A 20,401-nucleotide genomic window follows, 5' to 3' on the forward strand; every position below is an offset into this window, starting at 1 on the left:
AGTTTACTGTATTCTTCTGAAGTGTTCTGTTCTAAAACGGGCTCAGGCAAGCAACGACTCGGAGGAAATTAGTACAAATTAAATATTTGGAATGTAACTAAAAACAGGAACGGGAACATAACAACAAATGCACACATCACTCCCTTCTGTGTCTAAATTTACATCGTGACAAAATTGGAAACCACTACCACTACTAAACACAAAAGTATACACTAATGCTGAGTGAGTATGTTCATAAAACGAGTGGAAATTCACGACGCAGACATGTGAGAAGACTCAGTGACATCCGGCTGACACAAAAATGTAGGATCACCTTATTGAATATCCCTGCCCTATCTATCTTATTTTACCGTGTTAATGAAAATAGGTAAGGATGAGTACGATAAAGTACCACAGTAGTGTAAAATCGGAAAACCTTTAAGCTTTTTAAGAATTGATGTCATCCGGAAGTCTTTTTAGCTATTCACTGTTATATTTCCGGATTTCCGTCCGATTTTTCCCAAAAGTTCAAATATTCCTCGGACAGATATGTTCCATGATTTGACGTCTATAAAATAGGAATTAGTGATGGCTGTCAGATTTTTCACAACATCTGGTAGATTATTTCTGCATTAATACTGAAAGAGACAAAATAATCGAGAGTAGAAATCACTCAAATGGATCTAGCCTGGGAAGAACTATCGAGGCAGTGCAGGAAATCAAAATGCAGCTTGGACGTCAGCTGCATGCAGCACTCAAGATGATGTTCTACGAAGTCCAACCAGCACAAGCCCATCGGTGAGTGATGGAGTCGTCGTGCACAGCGCTGGCCTCATCTCTGCGCCATCCATGCAGCCACACTCTCTAGGACACTCTCAACGTATGGATTCGTACCACTGGCTGACCCAGCCGGTGACGGCCGCCGAGTAAACTCAATTCACACCACGGCTTGGACGGACGGATCGTCGCGGAAGTAGCAGCAGTGGACAACAGTTTTATTGTGGTGTATTCGATTTGATGGATTTGTGCACGCCAGAAACGGAACGGGTAGGAATAAGATAACGGAGCGATTCGACCAGGCGCTGGAAGGGTGGTGATTGCAACTATTCGGATGACTCACCCCAGTTCTCTTTACAACGATTCGAGGAATTTCAAGCTATTGAGTGGCAGTCCTTCGGGATACAAAACATTGGAAAAGGCTCACACATGGTGATATCCGAGAACAGAGATGTTGGGGAAAAGTGTGACTGTAGGCGGCTCCAATGATTCAGCAAACAGAAAGACATTAGTCGAACTGGACGTTCTCATCTAATTCAGCGAACGGAAGAAATGTGAACTCTTGTTAAAGACACTCTTAAGGAATTGTTGTGAATGTAAAGAAATCCGACCCATTTCATAGTACTTGATTCTATATGGAACTATTTGTTTGTAGATATGGAAGCACCTCCAAATCGGTTTGTCTTTGAGGTGTCTCAATTACTTGCGACCAAACTTCTGCTGAAGCTAAGTTCGGGAACGGTCCACATTCACAAATTATACACTTCCTCACTTTTACAATTTATGACCATTCCAATTAAAGGGGGGTGTATTCGCTCCACTTGCGAAGCACAGTAATGCCAAAATCAAGATGTGAAAACAGCAAGTGATCCACAGCTAGTTTTTTTTCAGCTAGAATTCACTTCTAATTAAAATGTGATTATAAAGTGATAAGCAGAGAGGGAGGAAAAACTAAAAATAGTCATCTTCTCTTCAACCACAAAGGAAGGGTTTCTTGAAACAGACTCGTATTGCAAACCAGATCGATAACTATACGCTTGGCTTTCGCATAGACCTTCTCGTAACTTCGGTCAGATCTTATCTTACCATCAAAGATGAGATACCACTGCACGACGGGCTATATATGTGACTCTTTAGGTGCATGTTGTTCACGCCCCATAAGTTTAACGTAAACTATAAACAACGGGAGATATAGCAATTTTGAGAAGATTACTGTTTGCCGATGTGATGCATGGGCAGCGGTGAAAGAAATGGGAAAGGAAGAGCGGATTTAGGAAACACTGAGGAAATTCCACCAATAGCATTTGTGTGAAGCGAGGGAAATAGCCGAGAAGTTTTCGAAGAGTCAAAAATCGTATTTATGCATAGCACATTGGGCATCGACCTTCTGATGTCACAGTCATGCTAACTGCCACTGCTCCAAAATATTATTACAGTATTTTTATCGGAATTAGTTCTGCAACGTTGTAGGACTTCCTGGTAACTTCAAAAAAAAAAATTCCGATGATCACCTTTTGCTGGTGCTGTCGAAATACTATTGTTATAATTTCGTTAATTTCCACCTTCTTAAGAGTAGTGCTAATTAAAACATCATCGAGAAAAATGTATTTGCATTAATAGATGTAAAGTAGAGAGTATGATGGCTGACCATGCTAATAGACAGTTGTTTATGGATCACTCTTGCTTTTTTGGAAGTGCAAAAACCTTTGATTGGATAACCACTATTATCAGATTGGAAACGATCACACCTCTTATTAAGTTCAACTCAACCCAGATATCTATAATCCGTGTGCGAACCCATTATTTTTTATACATTCCGGCGTCTTTTATAGGTACAGTAACTGGAATGTTATAATGGTAAAAATACGACTTGTTATGCTAATTGCCATGTTGAGAAGTATAATAGTTTAGTATAGTTTCCTAGCAATTTCCATTGACTTTTTCGGCTGCTGCTGATGATTATCCATTTTCTAGAGAACTTCAATGACTGACAGTAACGGTTGAAAAGATTGGAAATTGGGTGTCATGTCGCTGCTTGATGGCAACAGATTTCTTCTAAGTATAGTTTATGAAGAGTTGTGGATAAGTGTCTTGTCAATTACGCAATGTTGCTCGAAGGTTCCCAGAAACCTAGCAATGATAGTGGAGACGAAACAAAGAATTCGCCTTGACGGTAGAATCGGCTAAAAACTTCGTACGTAGCTTTGTAGAGCCAGTTTACGAATAAATAAAGTTTCTTCATCCACCAACTGGACTGCAGTTGACGAGAGATGTCTTCTTACAATGATGCCGACAGTGTTCTTGCAACTTGTACACATGCATATCTCATCCATCATTTCAAGGTTTTTTTTTCACTGGATGTCAGCATTCACCGGGCAAATTTAAAACGTAACCTCTAACCAGCTGTTCTTCACAGCTTCAAAGTTAAGGTGTAGTACGATTGCTCACAGAGCTTCACAGAGCTTCTAGATTAATGCGTATTCCCCTTCTTTATAACTTGCCAGTCTTCAGGAAAATAATGCAGACTTTCACAAAGATAAGTTCATTTTAGTTCCCTCACCTTATGAGATTGGTTGTTCGGTAATTTTATAATCATGCGAAAGCAATTCAAAATAGTGTACAGATCCGAGGAATGAAATCAGTACATCAAGCTGACAATGCATTGCGTTCCCCAAAAATTTTATGCATTACCCTGTTACAAAGGTGGGAGTACTCATAGTAAACTACTCGGTGAACACCGCAATTTCAGTTGCTTGCTGCATGTCACATGCGAAAATAAACCTAATATTATAATGTAGTAGAATGCAAAATTAAGCCTGATGTAAAAGAAAAAGGCGTTCAGAAGATTCTATTCCGGATGCTACGGGTAAATATAGAGGCACACGGACATTAAAGGACAATACCCGGCATCGTTGAGCACTCACGACGCAAAGGCGAAGAAAATGGCTTGTAAACGGAGACGCAACGCTCAGCGACGATGTCCGTGAAAGAAATGTTGTTTCGAGAGAAATCGCCGCAAATGACGAACGACAGTCTAAGAAAAGCAAACTGAAACTCGCCGACAAACCGATAGTGGACCGACCGACCGACCTCGGAATGTTGTGCAACGATGAACGCACAGTTTCAACGAAAAATCGGGGCGCTATGAAGTTACGGCCATTATGGTCGCTAATCGGTAGGCGATCTTATCCCCTTCCCCTATAAAGTATGATAAAGGATAAAGGATAAAGTTTCTGGCGTTAATCAATCCGCTTGGGATGCGCCCCACGTTCACTTCAATTCAGAATCGTTTGAGGTTTACGAACGTGTATCTGGCCTATACAATGACTTGCGGTGGCTAGCCGATGTGTCAAGTAGTGTTTTTATCCTCCCGGACAAGTCTGGTACCAATTTATCGACCCCGGAGGGATGAAAGGCTTGGTGAGCACTAGGGCGGATTCGAACCTCTGATCGATCGTGCAGGAAGCGGGACCTCTAACCGCTACACCACACACGCCCCATAAAGTATGATATAATTTTTAATTGTTTGCTCTAAGCAGAACTGGATTTGCAGGTTTATTAAGCATTATCCTTATTAACCATTTTCTTGAAAAACCCTTTCTACAACATATTCTCTCCAACATTTTCCAGTAATCCACTTTACTTTCGTTAACAAAGGTTGCTTATTGCGCCTCTGAATGACCAAAACCTTTCCACTCCCGGAAGCCTTTGTCTCGCTGAACAAATTACGTGGAATACCTCTCACAAGTCAAATTATCGCAAAATCCTCACTTCAAAACCGTTCCTAATGCTGTTTGAGTCCTTCTTCTAGACATTCTATTTTATTATATCCAAACATGTGGGGAATTAATTACAGAGGCAAGAATAATAATTTAATAGCAATAATTTAGTAGAGGCAGTTGTGTTCCAAGCCTTCCTAGTTTCCCAAGGGCCTTAGAAAAAATCGAAATTCTTTTAGAAATTAACTGTTCTCCACGCAAAATAACGAAAGTTAGTTGCTTTACGCAGAGAAATTAACTTCAAAGCAATTATAAACTAGTAATTAACTAACTCAGGTTTCCCTTAGAAAGCACAATAAGAAGCACAAGTTAGAATTATATTTTATCAATTGACAGAAATGGACCCGTACAACACGAGAAAAAGTGGTAAGTATAGATACGGTGTTAGGCTCACGTATGCAAACGGAAAACATTTTTAAAAGCAGGACACCAAATTTTACAATGTTGAGATTTCTCCATGCAAAGATAATATGAAGGGTGTAGTTCACAACATGAGGGCGATCACGCCTACTTAGATACTTACTTAGATGGGCCATCTTCAGTGGACGTACGGGACCCAGCATCTTTTCCACTCGTTTCGTTCTCTCGTCATTGTCATCCAGGATGTTCTCAAGTTTTAGTGATGTTGACGAAGTTGTATCCAGCTGAACTCTCAGATGGTCCATCAGTGCAGCGAACACATCACCACATCTCGTTTGGGGCCTCCCTCGAAGACGTTTAGCATCTCTTGGGATTCAGTCTAGCCTTCTTTCAGTCCATCTATCGTCGATTCTTCTCATAGTCGCGAAGACGGAGCATTGCTCGCAAGTCGGAGACCGGCTAGGTGTTGTGTGTGCCGGTTAAACTTCAGATGAAATCTCTCAAGGGGTCTGTAGGTAGTAAGTAGCTTCCTAGACGCGGGAGCGGTGTCTGCCCACGTCTCCGCTGCTTAACAGAGCTCTGGAAGAACTGTCGAGTCAAACAGATGGGCGCGCAGATCTTGGTCCCTAACTTTCATGAAATGCAAATGCCATACACGCTGCTCTCATCCTTCTACTCAGTTCTTCCTTCAAGTGTTTCTCCATATGCATTGAAGTTCGATCTACAGGAGTGACAAAGTTTCCATAGTTTGGCCTTCAAGTTTGACTCCTCCGTCTTCGCAGTAGACGTTCTTCATGAACTGTGCCTTCTTTCGGTTTATTCGCAATCCTATTCTCTTTCTTTGCATTGGTCCTTTGCGTGAGCATCGTCTCTGCTTCATTGGCACTCCTGTTGCTTGGTTGACGAAATTGATATTCCTTCCATGGTAGATTCCGTGAGTATGTTCACCAATATCAAATTGTTTATCGAGGCATACTTTGACGACATCTTGATTTTCTCGACCTCTAATTTAGAAAACGTTAGTAAACTTTAGCATTTTTCAAGCGGTTCCATCTTCAATATTACTACTTGTTTGGCTGCTTACATAGCGGACGGTGAAGCGTTTGGCGCTAGGATCGTCCATATCTCCCTCTATCGTTTGCGTGAATTCGACGTTCTGAAGGAACAGGAATAGGAACAGAAGCTACGCAGTTAAGCTTTGCAACATGCTGAAGAAGGCAACTGAAGCTACCGTTTAAGCCCGCCTAGCCCGAAGAGTATGAACTGTATGTATGAGTATGGACAAAGTGGAGAGGAAGCGCTGAACCTTTTCTTCCGCTCATTGCTCGTTCGGTATCTGAGTAACGCCACTCTTTATTCGCTGTTCCTTCTTCCCTTTTCACTGCTATTTTCTTCCTAGAACCCCTTCCAGCCGAATGTACATAGAATCGTATTGTTCCAGCTGACTGCTCACCCAGACAGTGTTCGAGAAACTCAAGAGGGCGTAGTTGCACACATCATCTCAAACATGACGTGCTTGCTAGTTTAGTACGCCATCCTTCAAAAGTGAGGTTTTTTTTTTGAATGTTTTTGGCATAGTATTGTTCTTTTGTGATTTTCCTTTTATTTTACAGGTGTTTGGAACTGCCTCAGTTTACGAAGGAGGTCCAATGGGCACAATTGAGGTGTCTTTTTTGGAATCCTTTCTGAGAAATGCGGATTTGAATTTGACTGTTGAAAACTAAGACTAACTAAGAGTTTTATTTGTGTTCGACTTCTTTTTTCTAGAAGTCTGTGTCTTTCTTGACTAGTCAGTGTCCTCTGAAATGCGAAAGTTTAACATTTAGTAACTTGGTTTCACTTACCTTAACTTGTTGCACTCGTTTTGCTCCCTTTTGCGCAGGAGACAAATAGATATGCTTGTACTGCTAAAACATCCTAATGTCTGCTTTTATGAAGGATTCTATTCTCTCAGTGAGATTGTAACTCTTCCCAGGGGTGTTCGTCTGATAGCGATGACGATTTGTACACGAGAAGCGTTAGCTTACAGGAAGTAAGAGGTGCTGTTACCACAAGAAACACCACGACTGAAATCTCCTCGGTTAAAAATAAGTGTGTACAAGGCACGTTCCTTTCAACTGCAAAGTTACTTTGTATTTTTACAGTTAACATTCCTGATTCTTATTTTTGGGAGATTCCATACTCATCTCTTTGTGTTGGAGTTTTCAGAAAAAGTAGATGTTGTGGTCCTTGATGATGATGAATCGCTTGACCTGCCCGATTCAGACTGCGCATTTCCAACGGTACGTCTTTTGGCCTTACGTTTACTGTTTCTTCACCTACAACTAGTAACCATCCATTTGATTTCCCATTATTTGCTTAAGAAATTTCCATTTTGTATCACTGCACATTCACTCTTCACCTCACAAAAGCGAATATTTTCCAGACGAGAAGGATTTCTATTTAATCAGTTACAATTCTTGACATGCTTCTCTTCCCATTATTTTGTCTGAGTACTATGTCTCTCTTCGTAGTGTTCTGGGAAGTTTTGGGAAAAACCGTATTCAAGAGAGCCTGATATTATCATATCAGTTTGATAGTTATAAAATAAGTACCTGCAGACGTCGATCATTGCAGAAAGCAAAGCAGTCGCGTCGAAAACGCGTGGAACAGTTAGCGCAGAAGGAATTATTAGGTATATTGTTTTGACCTCAACTGCCTCGTATTTAACATATTGTGTTATATTAATATTGTGTTTAACACCTATCTGCTTTTAGAACTAGAGGAGATTTTATCTGAGCCCGTCATACAAGTAGTAGCTCCCTGTCCAAAACGAACAAGACGTATCAGGACGTATGACCGCCCTGGCAATACCATTGACATAGACATTGTTAGTGATGATGCTACACCATCTTCTGTCAAGACCTGTAAACAAAGCGGCGAAACGTCTGCTACTTCTGATGTAATCGAACTAGATAAGGAGGTCAACCTATTCGTGACTGTATTCCTTGACCAAGATAATGGAAAGACAGGACGTTTCATGAGCATACTTCATGTGAGTCTCTCTAGAAATCTCTCCTGATTTTGTACTATTCCGCCTTTTCACGGGTGCTTCCACGGCATATAATTGTTGCTACTGAAATCATCATCAATACAAGGATCAACTGTATCTGATGACACCACCAGTTAAGGCGCCTCCTAAGATCCATTCTAGAAGAGCTCTAGCTGGTAGCTACATAAGTAGTGGGCGGAAATTTATCTCCTGCAAACCGGTTATAGGGAGTGCTAGTCATGCACAGTTACACAAGAAACGGAGAAACCTAGTTTTCTTTGCTAAGAGGATAAAATGGCAGTAAGGGATGAATTGGAAGATTGGTTAGCTAGTTAGATTGATTCTGCCCTTTATCTTTCCATTTTGAATTCGTTGAACGTGGTGATTTCAAAGAAATTTTTAAGGATGAACCGTTCGATAAGCTGCGACCAGAATTTGCAAAGGAACTGAAATGTAATCAGTTGGATGTAATGATTCATGTAAATAATGTGGATGCTGGTCCTGGTGACACACCTGACTCGATGGGTCTCGATATAGAAAAGGTGAGATATGAGACGCTTATTCTGTGTCGTTTTCTCTACCGTTAAATCACGTTATAATCCTCTATGAGGTAACCTTGATTAGGTTTTCCATGTAGCTCCATGCTTGCTTTTTTTGCTCTTTTCCGATTACAGTGTGGTGTTTAAATGGGAAATCAAATACCCACAACGCCCTCCAGGTAGTTGTTTGCGTTCGGAAGTTTTCACAGCAGATTTTTTTCGGGACGAAAATTTCTATTCCACAACCCAAACAATTAGATAATCGTCAGGTAATCATTGAGTCGAAGGGCTCAAAATTAGAAGCCAATTCTCTAGTTAAGCCCTTAGACCTTATTCGAGGGCTTTATTGGTTTTCTGGATTTGCTCAAGAATCCCACGAATCAAGTTTTTTTTTCATTTTCGATCTGCGTGAGATAATAACTATAAATTTTTCTACAAAGAAAATAATCGTTTATTTCAGCTTGCACTGGTGAACGTGTTCTGTTTAAAACCTAATTCTAACTCTGATGAAGATCTTAGCAGCGACCCAAACTTTATTCCAGTGAGATGTATTTTTGAGAGCGGACGACCTCGTTGTGTATATTTAAAACTGGTATGAGAACCTAATTTCCATTAGCTAATTTTAAATGTTTTGTTTGGTTTTCCTTCTAAGAATATAGTTTTTAGACCGAAACGTTTGCGGATGCTAAAAAGCGAATAGAAAAAGCGCTGCAACTATCGAGTGGCGTAGAAAGGCTTGTGTTTGATAATGACGTCCTAGACGACTCTGACACACCGACGTCTATTGATATGGAAGCTGAAGATGTCATTGAAATTCATTTGAAAAAGTCCCTGTGATTTGCTCAGTCATTAGATTTTTGAATTACGTATTTAAAAATTTGGGAATTGATTAGGAACTGGTTTCTCACTTGTCTACTTCAGATTTAGTGTCATCTGTTTTGTTCTGCCGTAAGGAAACTTGAGCTTTCGATCTCATTTTCTTTTTCTGTGAATAATTGAATGTAAATTGGTTAGTTCCGGTGGATAAATTAGGTTTTAATTTCCTCTAGAGTTAATTTTCTGAAATAATGTGCACTTTTCTTCTTCAGTGAACGTAATATTTCAGACCACATAAACTAAGTCGACATACTTGCATTAGGTGCAAGTTCTTATGAGATCCATCAATTACAGAGTTTCATTTCAGCACATGAGTTATTCGAAATCCTTGTAATTTTCGAATATGAATCCTGGCTTGCTCACCCACTGCAGAGTTATTACCTCTAAAACCTATAGGGTGACATCATCAAGGTCATTCAGAGCTGTAAACAAAACAGTCCTTAGAGAGTTGAAACATCAGTTATAAGGGCAGAGAATCGTTGGATGAGAGGGTGTGCGGGGTTGAAATGATGCCAATGCTGCCACTGCGGACATTCGCGAAGAGGTAGTCGTATTCATATTAACTTTTTAGCCCCAGTTTTCCTGTTCGTGGTGTGAGTTAGCTGTTTACATTAAAACGTCAGAGGAAAGAGCACACAATGTCAACAAGCACTGGACATAGCATTTTTGAAATTTACAATGATACGACTTGTGATAATTTATGAATTCTCTCTGTTTTCCGTTCCTTGTACAGTTAAAGAACTTTTGTCAAAGTAAACATTTTTTCATATCTTGAAATATGATGTGATGTTCGCACGATTTCTTTGAATCTTTTTTTAAGAAATGAAATACGTTCGAAAGTAGCTATGTTTGAAAGCTGCTATCATTCGTGCTACATAGATTTCAGAATTTAAAATTTGTGCCGTGCTTGAAAGTGCTTCGAGAATAATCAAGTATTCCTACATGTACACGCTCATGTTTGAATGCACTCTACAAAATTATTGAAAAGCTGAACGGGCACCCTTTGCCACCCCCTCCCCTCCCCTTTCCCCTCCCCCTTATATACCTGTCAAGAATCGCGTAATATTCATTGAAGGAAACAGGTAATCCGATACACCCCTCATTCATATTACCGCTAACGTAATGTGCGCGTCTACACCTGAGACCTTCATTTGGGTATTTTTCGTCTATACGAGCGAAGCATACTGATCTTGTGTTGACAGTACAAATACGCTGCCAATGATCTCTACTTATGACGTTTTGTTTTGTAGGGACTTACTAAGGAGTGTGAGCCGGAATAAATTAGGTCCGACCGTATTTTCAGCGCATAGAATTTCTTACTACTTACTATTAGCAGAACAAAGTCTTCCAAATAATACATTTTGTGTTTCTTTGGAGTTGGTGCCTTTCAGCACAGTTTCATCACCATTATTTGCTGTAGACTTACCGTTTTTCCTTTACCTATTGAACCCGTACATAAACCTCAGTTTCTTCGTTTTCTCTTGACGTCCTCATTTTCTCCACACTACAAACAAAATTCCGAGGAAAATGTTCTGAAAACTTTTTGACTTTAATTATGGTAGTGCGAAAATCGCCTTATGATAAGCTTACAGTTTTGTGAGGAAAACTATAGGCAAGTATGTAATACATAGTCGAGTTTGCATATAAACATATAGCCAATTGCATTGACTGAGAACGTAGAAGAAAAAGTAATGTGTTTTATCTGTTCCTAGAACCTCGAAATCCAGCAAGAGGCGGTCGAAATTTACCTGAAACATTGGTAAATTCAATAAGCCAGTAAGTTGGTAGTCTGCAAATGCGTACTCTTTATGTAGAGATGAATGTGAAAGGTAGCATGTCACAAAACTGACGATGTTGGGGTCTCTGCGAGACAATGTAGGGTACAGGTTGTAGATTACGAGTATGACACACTCAATTCTCGTCCTGAAAGACGGCGTAGGAAGCGGCCCTGCTTCTGTGAGATACGTCAGAACAGGTCACTCATATACAGGCTCCGGTTCCCTCAGGAGGCTGTTCATTGGTTTCGCTTGAACAGGCTGCTGAGGAGACATCATCGATTTTTCACCGCTTGCTCGTGGTTGCGACGCGTGTACAAGGCTGACGCCTTCTAACGCATCTCGCAGGAATCAGGGCTGCTTCCTTCCTTCCTACAATCTGAACCGCACATTGTCCAGCACAGACCCCAACATCTTCAGTTTCGTGTTATGTTGCCTTTAAATCAAACCGTGTGAGTGAGAAAGATTCACGTAATTTCAGATCCGACGTCGCAGTAACAAGAAATAACACGGAATAAAATTTGAATCTCTTTTCATAAGCTTAAGAATAACATCTCGTTCAGTAAGTTTCCTAGATGGAAATTCTGTCCTGGAGGCGATGTATGCTAATATTTACATCAGCCGTTGAGATAGGTTATCGAATAGCATGAATACCAAAAAAAAAGTGTTCCTATGGCTTATTGATAGGTTCAGAACACTCACTGCTCTTGTGGAAATTCCACGCGTGTCCTATTGCTCCACCGCTTAGCGATCTCATTTTTCACCTTCATCGAAACTTCAATTCTTCTTTAGAGTCACATCCGGCAAAAGGGTAATGTCAGCTGACTGCTACGTGTTTTAAAGTTGTAAGCTCAATTTGTCTTATCCCACTAGTATTCGAAGTGAAATTGCGTTGTATTGTAATGGCGATGAGTAGAATTTTCTGCATTAAGTGATTATGAGATAGAGCAGAAGGTATATTTAATATATACATATATCTGTACATTGTATAGGTGGTATTATCCTCCTTCGGGATTTTTATAACCGAATTTATGGAAGGAGGAGCAGTTGACGTTAATAAAACTTTTGAGACGCGCTCTTTGAAGAACGCGATTGAATATACAGTAACTTGGAGGCTAATCATTATTTCAAGTTTCCCCTTAACTTCAGGGCATGTCTGGCACTAATTAATCTCCCCAGAAGGATGAAAGGCTCGACTGGCCTTCGGCGTTTTGGAGGACTGACCATGCAAACGTTGGGAATCCTAATTCTTTATTATTGCGGTGCGTAGGCAAACCAAAATAATCAAAATGTGGGGATTTTGTCTTCTACCTTTCTAGTCGTTCTTATTCTACAGTTTCATTCCATTTTCTCAGGTAGTTTTCGAGGATTTTCCATTTTTGTTTCTCTAAAAACTTTGTTTTTTTTTTACTTTTGTTTTTTTTTTGCCACCGTTATCCTTTCCCGTTTAAACTGGGCAAACAACAATTGCAACACTTATATACTACTTATGTTTCTCAAGGGTGTTTATTTCATTCAAAAGTTCTTGAAACTATTCATGGAAAGGGCAATTCATACTGCCAATCGTTTCTCAAAGACACCACTTCGAAGGCAGGACAAGGTTTCAGCTTCTTGGGAGTGTATTGAACTATCATACAAATCTTGGAAATGTCCAAATTTATGAAAAGTAAAGAATTTTGATACACTCAAATTGAAAGCTGTGAGGCACGTTCAGAAAGCATAAACGTCGAAGGAATATGATATGGATGGGAGATGTGACCTGCGGAAGAAAAGTCCTTGGGAACATTTTGAATTTATGATTGATGAGATCAAAATACGGCAATACAAGTGCGCTCACCTTAGGAATTGCTGGCTAGACTGGAATTTCCAGTCATTTCAACGAACGTAATAAATCCCGCTATTTTGCATAGTTTGAATTTCATATCGTTGATGTTACATAAGTTGGAGAGTGTAATAAAAACTGTTTTCATTTCGAAAAATAGTCCTTTTCCAAAATTCTCCCATCCGATTTCTTGCTATTGCAACTTTTTTCGATGAAGTGCCGCCAACTTTTTCGATAAGTGATGACTAGTTTGAAAACTGTGTTTCCAAAGTGGAAACTATAAATTTTTTCCTAGTATTTGAAAGAGTTGGCATCTTATTCGATCGCAGTCTGCGTATGTTCGATTGATCTCTCTGCATATGTGTAGTACCTTCATGCTTCGCTCGTACACGTTCTCTTGTTTGACCTCTCAGACGCGATGAGAACGAGGATCCTTTCTTCCCCATGACGCCACTTTTAATCCTTATTCGAGTTACATTAGTTTTATTACTGACTTGCTTGGGACTCCCCAGGATCCTTCGCGTAGCAAGCTGCATCGTATCGGACCTGGTGCAATCAGGACTGTTCTTCTAATCCATTTTTCTTCGGAATTTTTGGGACGTTTCACAACCAACTTTAAAAAGCAATAAATGTAAAAGGAGGATAACAAAGCATTAAGAAAAAGTCGTCTGCGAAAGTCTTAGGGATGAATATCATGTCGTTTAATTTGTTCATATGATAAGATATCGAGGGTCTTTAATCTGTTTCTAAGCATGTCATGGTAAAAAATCAATCAATAGAAGGACTGAGAGGAGCGACGTTACGTGTGATAATACCAGTGATAGAGCCACCATTTGTGAGTTATTCGGCTGCTTTCAAGCAATGCATTTCTTAAAAAATTTTCTAAAAAGAATATTAAGGTAAATTATCCAAATTTCACGAAAGAAGCAGAGATTAAACATGGATACAGTGCTGGAGTTGTTATGGAAATCTTGAAAGATTTAGCAGAGTTGCTGGATCTTAAATATGAGGTTTGGAAAATTGTTTGAAGAACATCCCTTCTAATTCATTTGCCTGACTGAGTTATTTTAATTACATTAAAGTTAATTTTAGTCTTTTTAGCTAACTTTTCGGATGTTTAATTGTTCAGTGAAACTGATTCTCAAATGTGTCTGAGCTCATCGCCGATATCATTTGATTATTCAAATATTGAGATGTTTATTTTCAAATTACAAAATACAATGTTTGAAGCATCTACTCATTGCCAGTTCTTAGATGATCCAGAACAATATCATTCAGATTCTTCCATGGAGTACTACTGAAGCAATGGAAATGAACTGGGATGACGTTTTCGACGCACTACGAAGAAAGGTTAGGAACGAAATTTCTTACCACTCCAACACCTCACTACTTCAACCAGGAGACCGCTTTTAACACTTTATTTTTAAAGATAAGCTTGTTTTTCTGCACCTACTTTTGCTTTTTAGCGCACTGTTTTTTTTTCAGTTTGGGTAGCGCAATGATTTGTTAAGACTCTAGTTTGGAGTTGTATAAGTGTGTTCACCAGTTTTCCGGAAATGAGATAACTTTTTCCGAACGCGCTTCAACATAAGCTTTCTTCTGGCGGATGTCTGTCATTTTCTGAGTTTTTAATTTTTTTTTTTGAAGGACGCAGACATAGTTGCTGGAACATCCATCATGACTTATAATCGCAGTCTCATAGCTGATTTCACATATCCAATTCAATTTGTCCATACCGGCATTCTCACTGCTGCTCCTAAACGGTCGAGAAATGATGCGATGCTTATAATCACAGAGTCGCTCCAATGGGAGGTCAGTGTTTTTATGTTTGTTTAATACTACTTTGTATATATTATCTAATATCTAATATTTTACTATCTTTTGGTATATTAACGCAATCAATCAATCGCAATGTGATGTTCAGGTGTGGATGGCGACAGCCATATGCATCTTTGTTTCCGCGCTGGTACTTTTCTTCCTCTCGAACACACTAAGACGAGTCTACGATGAGGAGGCGTTCAGTTTATTTGGATCAGTATGGGTGTTCTTCTCAATATTTGTCCAACAAGGTAGGTATTCCAACATCAAGATGTGGCTTTTATGTTGTTAATATTTATATTATTTTACTTTATTTGGTTATTATGTAGTCAATATAGAGAGGGGGAAGATGGGCGTTTAGCACAGTCGCTAAGAAGTCGGCTGTGACTGCACGATCGATCGATGGTTCGAAATCGCCCTAGTGCCAATCGAAACCGTCATTCCTCCTGAGTCAATAAATTACTACCAGATTTGTCTGGGAGAACAAAATCTCTGATCTGATCATCGGCTGACACCCGCAAGTTATTGTGTGAGCCAACACGCGTTCCAAAACCTCAACGATTACGAGTGGCAGCAAAAACGCATTGGGGCATCCCAAGAGTATTTTTTACTTTGTTTTATAGTCAATCGCAAAATGAATTGAACCAACAATAGAAATTCGGTCGAAATTGATTGAAATGTGGAAGAAATAATGCAAAAAAAAAACAAATGTGCACTTGGAATTCGAGACTACTTTAGTTTTACTTCTGAAAAGCGTTGTGATAATCACCATTATATTTGACGTATAGGAATGTACATATGGTCAGAGAAAGATCAACTCGATTGGTGCAGAGAAGAGGTGTCATGAAGAAGGGTGCACTGCGGCAGACGCGTCGCGTTAGCCCGATTGAACACATTCGCTGGCGACTGTACATGATATGATGACTACATACAAATGTTCAAGGAATTCCTGAACAACCGCGATCGTGGAGCATTCGTATACTCATCAGTATGTGGTGGCTTGCAAGTATCACGCTCATGGCGACATTCACAGGAAGTCTCGTTGCTATATTCGCCGTTGAAAAGGCCTACCTTCCATTCAATTGTAGGTGTAGCTCTCATAAATTCTTCTGTTGATTGTTTTCTTATTTACTTCTTATTTCCTTCTTTTACTTTTGTTTTTGATTATTTTCAGTAAGATGTGGAAGCAGGCTCAAGCGGGAAGTTAGGAAAATACTATTGAAAATAACCTTCCCTTCATCTTTTTTTCCTATTGTAGCCGCTAATATCACCTTGATCACCTTGACTCCCGTTGATCTTCGAACTGGTCGAGCGGGCGCCAGTAATTCCTCCATTTTCCATTTTTCCATTAAAGCGCATCACGTGTCCGGCCCACCTTATTTTACTTTCCGCGTTAGCCAAGGAAAGTAAAATAAGGTGGACCGGACACGTGATGCGCCTTAATGACAACCGTTGGACCAGAGCCGTGAGCGACTGAGTTCTCCGTGATATTAAGCGCACTACAGGAAGACCGCCGACCCGATGGTCAGATTTCTTCACGAAGTCCTTCAAAGAAAAATATGATGCTCTTCGTGTCCCACGCGAAAGGAGGAACCACTGGGCTACTCTGGCATGCGATCGGGACAAATTGAAGCCGCTAATATGGCAATCAAAAATTAAATATAATAGGTAGAATTAGCAGGGCGGGTGTAGTGTAGCGGTTAGAAGTTCCGCTTCCTTTGCGGTCGATCGGAGGTTCGTATCCGCCCTAGTGCTCACCAAGCCTTTCATCCCTTCGGGGTCGATAAATTGGTACCAGACTTGTCTGGGAGAATAAAAGCACTGACTTGACACATCGGCTAGCCACCGCAAGTCATTATATAGGTCAGCTACACGTTCGTAAACCTCAAACTATTCTGAATTGAAGTGAACGTGGGGGCGCATCCCAAGCAGATTGATTAACGCCAGACACTTTACCTTACTTTAATAGGTAGAATTAAATAAAGAAATTGGGCCCCGAATAAATAAAGTGAAATAATATAGCAGAATAAATGTTGATAAAACTACCGAGAAGAACACTTCACTTCCAATTTTCCCAAAGTTACGATATTTGCAGCGTTTACGCGCGATTTTGAAGTGTTTTTAGCGATTAGCACTGACCTTGATTGGAAATGACTGCTGATGTGGTCGGATTTTGTTACGTTGAGACAAACGTCTTTAACTCTATCGAGATTTTTGAGGCGACATTACGGTAGTGGGTGTCAAAAATCCTGCTATATTTTGAAAGAGCAAGACCCCTAACTGCAAATCTTTATCTCTGTTGGTGTTTTGGTTCTCTCAAGACCTAGTTGAGAAAAATGTGGAAATGAGAAGAATATGTATAATCTTTCTCGAATAGGTTCCAAAAAACGGAACTAGGAAAGTTAGAAAGACCAAATTGCACTCAAATATAGACAAAATCTTATTCTACACCCATGCCTAATCATATTCCATAAAATTCAATGTGAGGGATGTTATTCAGCCCTACTTAGAACTGGTTTTATTCCCATCTCCAGCTGTAGATGTCCTTTTTCGCTTAGTAATAGCATTGCTTTTTTGACTAACAATATGAAAATCTATCATCGTTGGATAAGAAACGTCCTCATCAAACTATTTGAGTCCTGTGCAACAATGTCATTTTTGTTAAGAATTGATCTCTGACAGTTCCAATAAGAATGCCGCAACGCTACGCAGTGCCATTTATATACAGTGTTCGCCGGTAACACTGGGTCTCTTGCAAAATCCGTACTAGATTATAAAAACTAAATGTTGCACATCTTAATATGAGTTCAATTAACAGCAACTTTCTTTTACTCCTTAACTCTTTGCTCTCTCAATTTTTTCCTCTTCTTCCTATCCCCCTCCGACCCTCTCTTGCTCCCACATCCCATTTATGGCAACCTTGTTGAGAGAATCCCTATGTGGAGTCAGACTGTGTGCTAGATTTGTAGATAGGATCCTCCCGAATGGAATTTTTATTATTTATGTTCCTATTGTTATATAATAACTGCCATTTCAAATCATTAGCGAACTAAAAAGGTGAGAGATGTGCTTCATTTGTCTATCCACAACGCAATCGTCCACATTTGTTTCCACATTTATTTCTCAAGGACACAAGTGATTATTTACGATATTGTGTTCCTGATCTCCATCCGGTTGCAGCGTTTGAAGAACTAGTCAACCTGGTCAAGCAGGGAAAATACATGATTCTCATGAGTAAACAATCAATGGCAAAATCGGATATAATAAAGGTGAGTGCTACCATTTCTCTCGAATGACTTCCCTTTTATAGTCAATTGAACGTCTTCTTCACCTTTACGTCAGTTTAGCACATGAGCTACATAAAAGGGTATACGGAGCTTTTCCTTAAACTTCAGTTTTTCTTCCAGATTATTTATTTTAGATTTCTCCGCTTCCAATACACAAGGAACTGTGGTACGAGGTAAACGTAAATAACAAAATCAAGTATGCAAACAACACTAAAGACGGTAAAAAACTAAAAAGTTTCGAACGTGCATTTTACAATCACATGTTTTCTTGGCAATTATCTGACTTATATGTAACGCTTTTAGCAGTGGATTTTATGCTTAACGATCCTAGCTACGTAATCCTTGGATCAACAACAATTCTAAGAATGTACGCGCAAACTGACTGCCGTCTTACCTTATTGCAAGAAACTATTCTTCCAACGTTAATCAGTATTGCTTTAACAAAGGATTCACCATATACAACCTTCTTTTCAAACAGGTTCGAGCATTAATTAGTTTTAGTTTTATTTACCATTTTTTGAGTTTATTTGCGCAGTTGAAATTCAGGGGCATGACATCTTGAAATGGCATGTTCTACTTTTCTTAAGAGGTGGAGCAACTTTGGATTACAGCCCTGCTTTCGTGCCCTGGGCCCAATATTTTGCTGTTAGCTCCTCATTTTGCCAAGAGGTCAACTGGCCGATAAAAGCCACGCCGTTGTATGATTAAACCATGGTCCAGCTGCTTTAGATCAAGGATTGCCTATCAACTTACTCACAGTCGTAACCGCGGTATGGCGCCTCGGCTCAATAAGATATGAACGGCGAAATGTAAGGCATGGAGCAAGTGAGCGTGGCTGTCCCCCACATTTTGAGAAAACTGAGGCAGTCCTGTTCAAAACGTTTGCCCGCTCGCCCCCCTCCCTCCCTCTAAGAAATCGTAGCTGCTGATGTAACCGAATCAGAAACAGTACAATTTTCAATTCAATCTGTTTTCTGATTATTTGATTTGAACTGAACACTTCTTTTGAAATGCAATACGGTTGTATTAGGTTACAGCCAGAGAGCGACTCATAGGTTCATTACAATCTTAAAATTCAGAGTAGAACTCGCGCATAACCACATCGAAATTGTGCACGCTTCTAAACTCTGTCGGGAAAGTAATGTTAGCGAAACATTCAAACGGAAATTACTCCTAATTTAGCTGACGACTTACTTTACTTCGTGTACCTTCGCTCTCTCTCTTTCTCGTTTATTTGCTTTTTTGACCCTATCAACTAATAAATAGGTGCGACTTGCTATATCGATGTTGAGGCTGAAGGTGTAGGGCCAGTTGAACGCGACTACAAATCGCCAATTAATAATCGCGTGTGTCGTGGTTATTTGTGGCAATGGACCTATCGGAGATTAGATATCTTTCGCATCCCATCTTTACAAAAATCCCGAGATGTAGTTCAGAATCCAAAATCTTGTCGAACTCGGATTTACCGCAAAATGGATTCGTGACTATTCCAGCTACATGGCTTCAAAAAACACTATGTTTTGTAATGAAACATTTTCACCTGCCATGAAAGGTATTCAACGTTCATAAGACTTTTCTATCCACCGCTTAAAATACTACTTAGTGATTTTGGATACATAATCTATACATTTTTCAGGCACGCTAGACCTGAAAAGGGCTCAGGGAGCTTTTTGGATTCTTATTGGTGGACTTCTAGTTGCTATTATTACACTTTTCATCGAAATTACAGTACATAGCATGAATAACGGCGCGGCTAGCGAGGACGGGAGGATCGCACGTTATAAGCAATGGTTGTGCTCTTGCATAAGGCACATTCGCTGACTAAGGTACACATCATCCTCATTAGTGTACAGAGCTTATAGTTGATTGCTACTCGTTGTTATTTTTTTTTTGAAAATCTTATACGGCATGAAATATTGTTATTGCTTTTAATCACTACTAAGGCATTCAAGTCCAATCCTACATGAACTTGAATTATTCTACCTTTCTGTCTCATCTGTGGTCGAATAGAGAAGGAAGCGAACACATTTTAGTTTTGGGAGGTATTTTCGTTGTATTACCCCTCTTTATTTCATTACTTTCTTTAATATTTCAGTATGTTCTTTTTTTCTTTCGTTCATCTACTCTTTCTGTATGAGCTCGGACTTCTACGATCTCCTGAACTATTCTAATTTTTGTATCACCAATTGCCTGGAACCCACCAAAAAGGAGCGACAGCCTTGATTGCTCAGCAAATGACTAGCAATTTAAGACAAACCACCGAAACTTCGAGAAAAAAACAATCATTTACTAATCTAAGTTACCTAGCACATACCTCACACAAAATGAACAAATCAATCTCTAAGGGACTCCTGTAAA

The 20,401-nt window shown here is 39.7% G+C and overlaps 3 protein-coding genes across 4 annotated transcripts; all 3 read left to right on the top strand.

Moving 5' to 3' along the window:
* Nucleotides 1-703: 703 nt before the first annotated feature.
* On the top strand, nucleotides 704-9,302 carry RB195_006291 (uncharacterized protein; the record flags this gene model as incomplete). 2 transcript variants are annotated; one of them, XM_064179306.1, is made up of 11 exons in its annotated part: nucleotides 704-777; nucleotides 3,729-3,931; nucleotides 6,337-6,440; nucleotides 6,509-6,559; nucleotides 6,871-6,997; nucleotides 7,104-7,177; nucleotides 7,512-7,569; nucleotides 7,652-7,929; nucleotides 8,331-8,468; nucleotides 8,926-9,057; nucleotides 9,132-9,302. In XM_064179306.1, the coding sequence occupies 11 exons, from the start codon at nucleotides 704-706 to the stop codon at nucleotides 9,300-9,302; spliced, it is 1,410 nt and encodes a 469-aa protein (XP_064036270.1). The 2 variants fall into 2 exon arrangements, with proteins under 2 accessions (XP_064036270.1, XP_064036271.1); XM_064179307.1 differs by having other exon boundaries at nucleotides 3,762-3,931.
* A 4,393-nt stretch (nucleotides 9,303-13,695) lies between these two features.
* Nucleotides 13,696-19,864, top strand: RB195_006292 (uncharacterized protein; the record flags this gene model as incomplete). Its single annotated transcript, XM_064179310.1, has 11 exons — nucleotides 13,696-13,773; nucleotides 13,838-13,948; nucleotides 14,217-14,288; nucleotides 14,586-14,750; nucleotides 14,863-15,007; nucleotides 15,700-15,840; nucleotides 17,937-18,025; nucleotides 18,178-18,262; nucleotides 18,347-18,521; nucleotides 19,480-19,595; nucleotides 19,680-19,864. 11 exons carry the CDS (start codon nucleotides 13,696-13,698, stop codon nucleotides 19,862-19,864), a joined length of 1,362 nt encoding a protein of 453 aa, XP_064036272.1.
* A 142-nt stretch (nucleotides 19,865-20,006) lies between these two features.
* Nucleotides 20,007-20,266, top strand: RB195_006293 (uncharacterized protein; the record flags this gene model as incomplete). The annotated part of the gene is made up of 2 exons (XM_064179311.1): nucleotides 20,007-20,085; nucleotides 20,139-20,266. 2 exons carry the CDS (start codon nucleotides 20,007-20,009, stop codon nucleotides 20,264-20,266), a joined length of 207 nt encoding a protein of 68 aa, XP_064036273.1.
* Nucleotides 20,267-20,401: the final 135 nt, after the last annotated feature.

This window comes from Necator americanus, chromosome I (genome assembly GCF_031761385.1).
Source record: "Necator americanus strain Aroian chromosome I, whole genome shotgun sequence".
Taxonomy (NCBI): domain Eukaryota; kingdom Metazoa; phylum Nematoda; class Chromadorea; order Rhabditida; family Ancylostomatidae; genus Necator; species Necator americanus.